The sequence below is a fragment of the Drosophila kikkawai genome, chromosome 2L (assembly GCF_030179895.1).
Source record: "Drosophila kikkawai strain 14028-0561.14 chromosome 2L, DkikHiC1v2, whole genome shotgun sequence".
Taxonomy (NCBI): domain Eukaryota; kingdom Metazoa; phylum Arthropoda; class Insecta; order Diptera; family Drosophilidae; genus Drosophila; species Drosophila kikkawai.
Genome location: NC_091728.1, coordinates 32,761,007 through 32,765,920, shown reverse-complemented (window position 1 = coordinate 32,765,920; position 4,914 = coordinate 32,761,007). Strand labels below are relative to the sequence as shown.

The window sequence follows — 4,914 nt, the reverse complement described above, 5'->3', positions numbered from 1 at the left end:
ACATTCGTGAGTCTCTGTTTTTCCTGTTCTGAGCCGAACAAAGCCAGATACAAGTCGTTCGTCCGAAATACTTAAATACAAAAATATCGTTCCACTTTATAAAGAACTCGACAGTCCGGTCTACGCTCGCCGTAAGCGGGCACATTGCGTTCTCTCCGGGTGCGGTATTATCGGGGATTCTTTACAATTTGCTACAATTCCGCTTCTTCTGGCATTTCGTCTTTCGCCTCCTCTACCAAAGTGATTCCACATCCCATTCCAAAACTGGGGTTCCGTTACGTTTCGAAGCATTGATTCCGGGACTCGTCCATTTTTCTGCGGCGACCGAGTTCAAGAATGCCCACGGGAGACAAGAAGAAGCTTCCTCCGATCCCATCAATTAGTCTGGAAGGGTCGCAGTCCGTATCACCTCAGCCTTCTCAATTACAGCCAAAGGCTGTCACTGCCATTCCAAAGGCAAAAAGTCAAGAGGCCGTCGACACCTCCCCCGGTCCTTCATCCAGACTTACTCGGTCGGTATCCAAGATGGCTCAATCCGCAGTAGACATCGCCCTCCGAAAGTTTATTTCCACAACGGACCGGGTTAGCCATTTCGAGTCTAACATCCACGCTCCGAGCGCCCCTGAAACCGATAGATTTTTCCCCGCCATGTGCCAAATTCATCGGGAGCAGATCCGGGTCCTGTGGGATAAGGTGGAAAAGAGCTATGAAAGCTGCTCCGACCTACTTTCAGTGTCCTCCGACAGTACAGCCACCGCCACTGTGCTTGAATCCAAGTACAGTGATTGCTACTCCGTATATTCGAGGTGTCTTGTACAGCTGCAGGAAATTATCGACAAGGCCGCCTCCCAGTCCATTCAGGCTTCCGCCCCTGCGCCCACACCCCCGTCCATGGGTTGTCGATTGCCACCAGTGGACACCGAAGGTTTCGCTGGTGATTACCTTCGGTGGCCCACCTTCAGAGACCTGTTCACCGCGATATATATCCACAATTCGCGTCTCACACCGGTGGAGAAGTTGTTCGACTTGTTATCCAAAACAAGTGGCGATGCGCACGCCATTGTATCCAAAGCCCCTCTGACCAATGAAGGGTTCATCTCTGCGTTGCAAAGCCTCACCGACCGCTTCGAGAATCGGCGGTTACTCGTCAACAGCCAGCTGAAAATCCTCCTCAACATTCAGGCTGTCCCCCAAGAGTCCGGAGCCGCTCTAAAAGAGCTCCAAGGCACCGTCCAAAGTTGCCTGACAGCCTTAGAGATGTCCTCTATTCAAACCGAGGCGTGGGATTGTCTACTAGTGTATATGGTTTCCTTAAAGCTTCCCAAGATCACACTTTCTATGTGGGAGCAATTCATACACAATAAGGCAGAAATACCTACATGGAGTGAGTTAGACGCGTTTCTGACAGAGCGTCATCGCACTCTAGAAGCTATTGACGACATCAGGCCTAGCAGTTCAGGGCAGTTTCCGTCAAGACCGACAGCTGCGAGCGCCCCAATGCGCAGGCTGAATTCCTACGAGGCCAGAGTGGCTCCGTCTCCAAGAGGGTGTGATCTCTGTTCGAGGGAGAACCATCCTATTCGCCTATGTCCGAGTTTCCTTGAAATGGATGTAGATGGTCGCTCCGACTACATTAGGAGTAAGCAGTTTTGCCTAAACCGCTTTGCAAGAGGGCACCAGCAACGGGATTGCACTAGTGCCCATAGCTGCTTTACGTGCCGCAGTCGTCATCACACCCTTCTGCACCGCGATAATCCCTCCGCGACCGCACCAAGTCCGACGGCGCCACCCAGGCCTCGACCGGCGCCTATTCCACGAGGCACGGACGCCTCTCAAGATCACACTGATGTGCAAGTGTGCTTCGCTTCCGGCTCAAGAGCCGTTCTACTGGGCACAGCCCTCATTAACATTTGCCATTTAGGCCGCGATTTCCAAGCGCGAGCCTTAATCGACTCTGGTTCCGAGGCAACCTTCTTCACGGAGAGGTTATTCAATCGAATAAGCCCACCATTTAAACCAGTTCAGACCCGAGTTTCCGGGCTCAATGAGACAGTTGCCGCCCAATCCACCAAGCTCTGCACTATCGCCATCCGAGCGCCTTCCAGACCCGGGCTGCAGCTGGAAACTGCAGCTTATGTCCTTCCGGAGTTAGCCGGGAAGCTACCCTCGTATCCGATTCCATGAGACCTACTGAAAGAACTTCCTGACGTCCCGCTTGCTGATCCAACGTTCTTCGAGAGCTCCGAAATCGACGTTCTGATTGGAGCTGACATTCTTCCGTCCGTGCTTCTAGGCGGCTCCAAGAATAACATCTTCGGCTCTATCCTGGCGCAAGAGACGATTTTCGGATGGGTACTCTCAGGCCCAGTGTCTTCAGAGGCCACGAGCGGCGTGTCTGTGTTCTCGAAACGAATTTCCGTCCAGTCGAACAGCTTGGTGGACAAATTCCGGCCCATTCGCAGTGCGGCTGTCTTGGAAAGCAGACGTACCCAAAGCGCGCAGTCCTACCGTTGCCGAATCTGCAACGGATTCCACCCGCTCCGGAAATGCCAACAGTTCCTGAAACTCAGCGCTGATAAGAGGCTCCGTGCGGTTCTCGACAACCGCTATTGTTCAAACTGTTTGGCCCACGAACATTCTGAGGGAACGTGCCGCAGTGGTGACCAATGCAAGACGTGCAATCAGCACCAATTTTTATCTCCGTCCTACTGCGCCAGTAATAGCAAACAACATGTCCCCACGTCCACGCAGCGCCATCGTACTGGAGCGCAGATGTTTTCGAGGTTCCCATTCCTACCGATGCTGAGTCTGCAGCGGGATCCATCCGCTCAAGAAGTGCCGCTGACTTCTCCGATTGAGTGCCGAGAAGAGGCTCCGGGCCGTCCTCGCCAACCGGTACTGCCCCAACTGCTTGGCGCATGAGCATTCCGATGGAGGCCAAGACCATCACACGTTGCTGCACCTAACCGAGCAATGGATCCGCGCCAATCGCGGCCGGAGGCGCGACGGTCCGGGAAACCTGGTGGCCGGCCTCGGAATTCTTCAGCTGCTCCTCGGACTTCGTCTGCCACTCCACGGCGTTCTACAGCCGCTTCTCTTCCCTCGTCCGGCACTCCACGGAATTCTTCAGCTGCTCCTCGGACTTCGTCTGCCACTCCACGGCGTTCTGCAGCCGCTCCTCTACCATCGTCCGGTACGGGTTTATTGCAACCCGAGTGATTGAAAGGGAGGGGAGAATGTTCACGCCAGGAGGCCCCTGTCCCCCCTCTGCCCACCGAGCGTCCAAAAGCTCAAGCGCTCCCAGCGTAGCAACGCTCTCCCGCTCCCGTCCTCTTGCTCTCCCGCGCTCGCTCTCCCGCAGCGCTGAGCGCTTTCGCACTCTCGAGCGCGGGCCTCGGGCTGCGCTGCCGAACACTTGGATCGGCCGCTGCCGCTCTCTCGCTCTCGCTTAGCGAAGTAAGCGGGCGGGAGCGCGGCCTTTTGCTTAAGCTTAGTTTAGTTCTGTGTATGCAGCGAAATAAAGCTGATGGTTCCCTACGACGCACAGTGGGCCCAATAGCTCTGCTAGCAGAATTAAATTAATAACTTTAGTAAATTAATAGATATTTTAATGAAACTTTGTATTTACAGTTTTTAATTCATTTTACGTATATTCTCCAAATTTTAATGTCCTACGTTAGGTATTTCTCATAGCTTTCATACAAATGTTAAAAAAAACCATATTCAGCAATATAAATGTTCACATTTAAAAAAAAAAAAATTTTTTTCCCCCAATTTTTTATTAATTTCTTTAATTTTGTTGTCAGATAAGTTTATGTTCTTCAAAATTGTGCCAAATACATATTCATTTAGCACCAACAATTTCCTTGATGCGACATTTTCGCCAAGCCACATGCAAAACAGAACGCGCTTCGGGACTGACATTTCACCTAAAAAGTGCAATAAGATTAAGAGTTGGACGTAGTTGGTTATCATTTTGGACATTCTCACATCACAAGAACTCACACTTTACATAAATACCAAAATTAGCTTGAATACGATTGAATAACGTTAATTTCAGTCCAATGAAGACAGTAAAACGCTCAAAAACAATTCTTGCTAAGTCAACTTACAAATAACACATTTTTAAGCTACACATGAAAAGACGGGCCACTAACATACAATTTGTATTTAGTACATACCTTATTTTAAGGGAAACAAAAGTTATTTGTATCAATATACTCAAATTTATCACTTGTTTTGATAATTTAAAACGAATTACAAATAACCTCAAATCTTTGTGTAGACACGTGCCGCAAATCAGTTAAGTTTTAAAGCTCGCAGCCGATCAGAGATGCACTAAAAAGATCATTCAAAAGCTTTTTTGAGCATTGCAGAGTGTAGCCAATTAAATAAAATAAAAACTAAACGCAATATTTATATTTAAAAAATAGACTTTTATTCCGCTAGATTTTAGATTGGATCCACTGTGCGACGCCCCCGTTTTTTTATTTCTACTTCGCCACTACTTCGCTTGCGCCGTGGGAATTTTCCATCCTCTAAAACTCCACTTGTTCCGAAGGAAGGAAGCGCTGCCCCAACAAGGACGATTGGCTAGGTGGTCAATACAGTTGCAGGGTTTCTCATTTAGTATAAAGCACAGAAGCGGCTCGCAAAACGTAGTTGCGGATGCGTTGTCGCGTCGTGAAGAATCTAACCTAGAGGAAGTCACAGACGCAGGCCCAATCATTGATTTGTCGTCTAGCGAATTTGATTCGGAGGAATACCTAAGCCTGATCGACCAAATCTGAAAATATCAGGTAAATTCGTATACAAACGAACAGAAGTTTCAAAGGGGGATGCACTGCAAGAAGCGGAGGCTTGGAAGCTTTGGGTTCCGACAGCACCTGCCTCTTGGCTACTACAATATATATC

The 4,914-nt window shown here is 49.5% G+C and overlaps 1 protein-coding gene across 1 annotated transcript; it reads left to right on the top strand.

Moving 5' to 3' along the window:
- Window positions 1-336: 336 nt before the first annotated feature.
- On the top strand, window positions 337-2,922 carry LOC138928715 (uncharacterized). Its single transcript, XM_070286226.1, has 3 exons — window positions 337-795; window positions 862-2,136; window positions 2,239-2,922. The coding sequence occupies exons 1-3, from the start codon at window positions 337-339 to the stop codon at window positions 2,920-2,922; spliced, it is 2,418 nt and encodes an 805-aa protein (XP_070142327.1).
- Window positions 2,923-4,914: the final 1,992 nt, after the last annotated feature.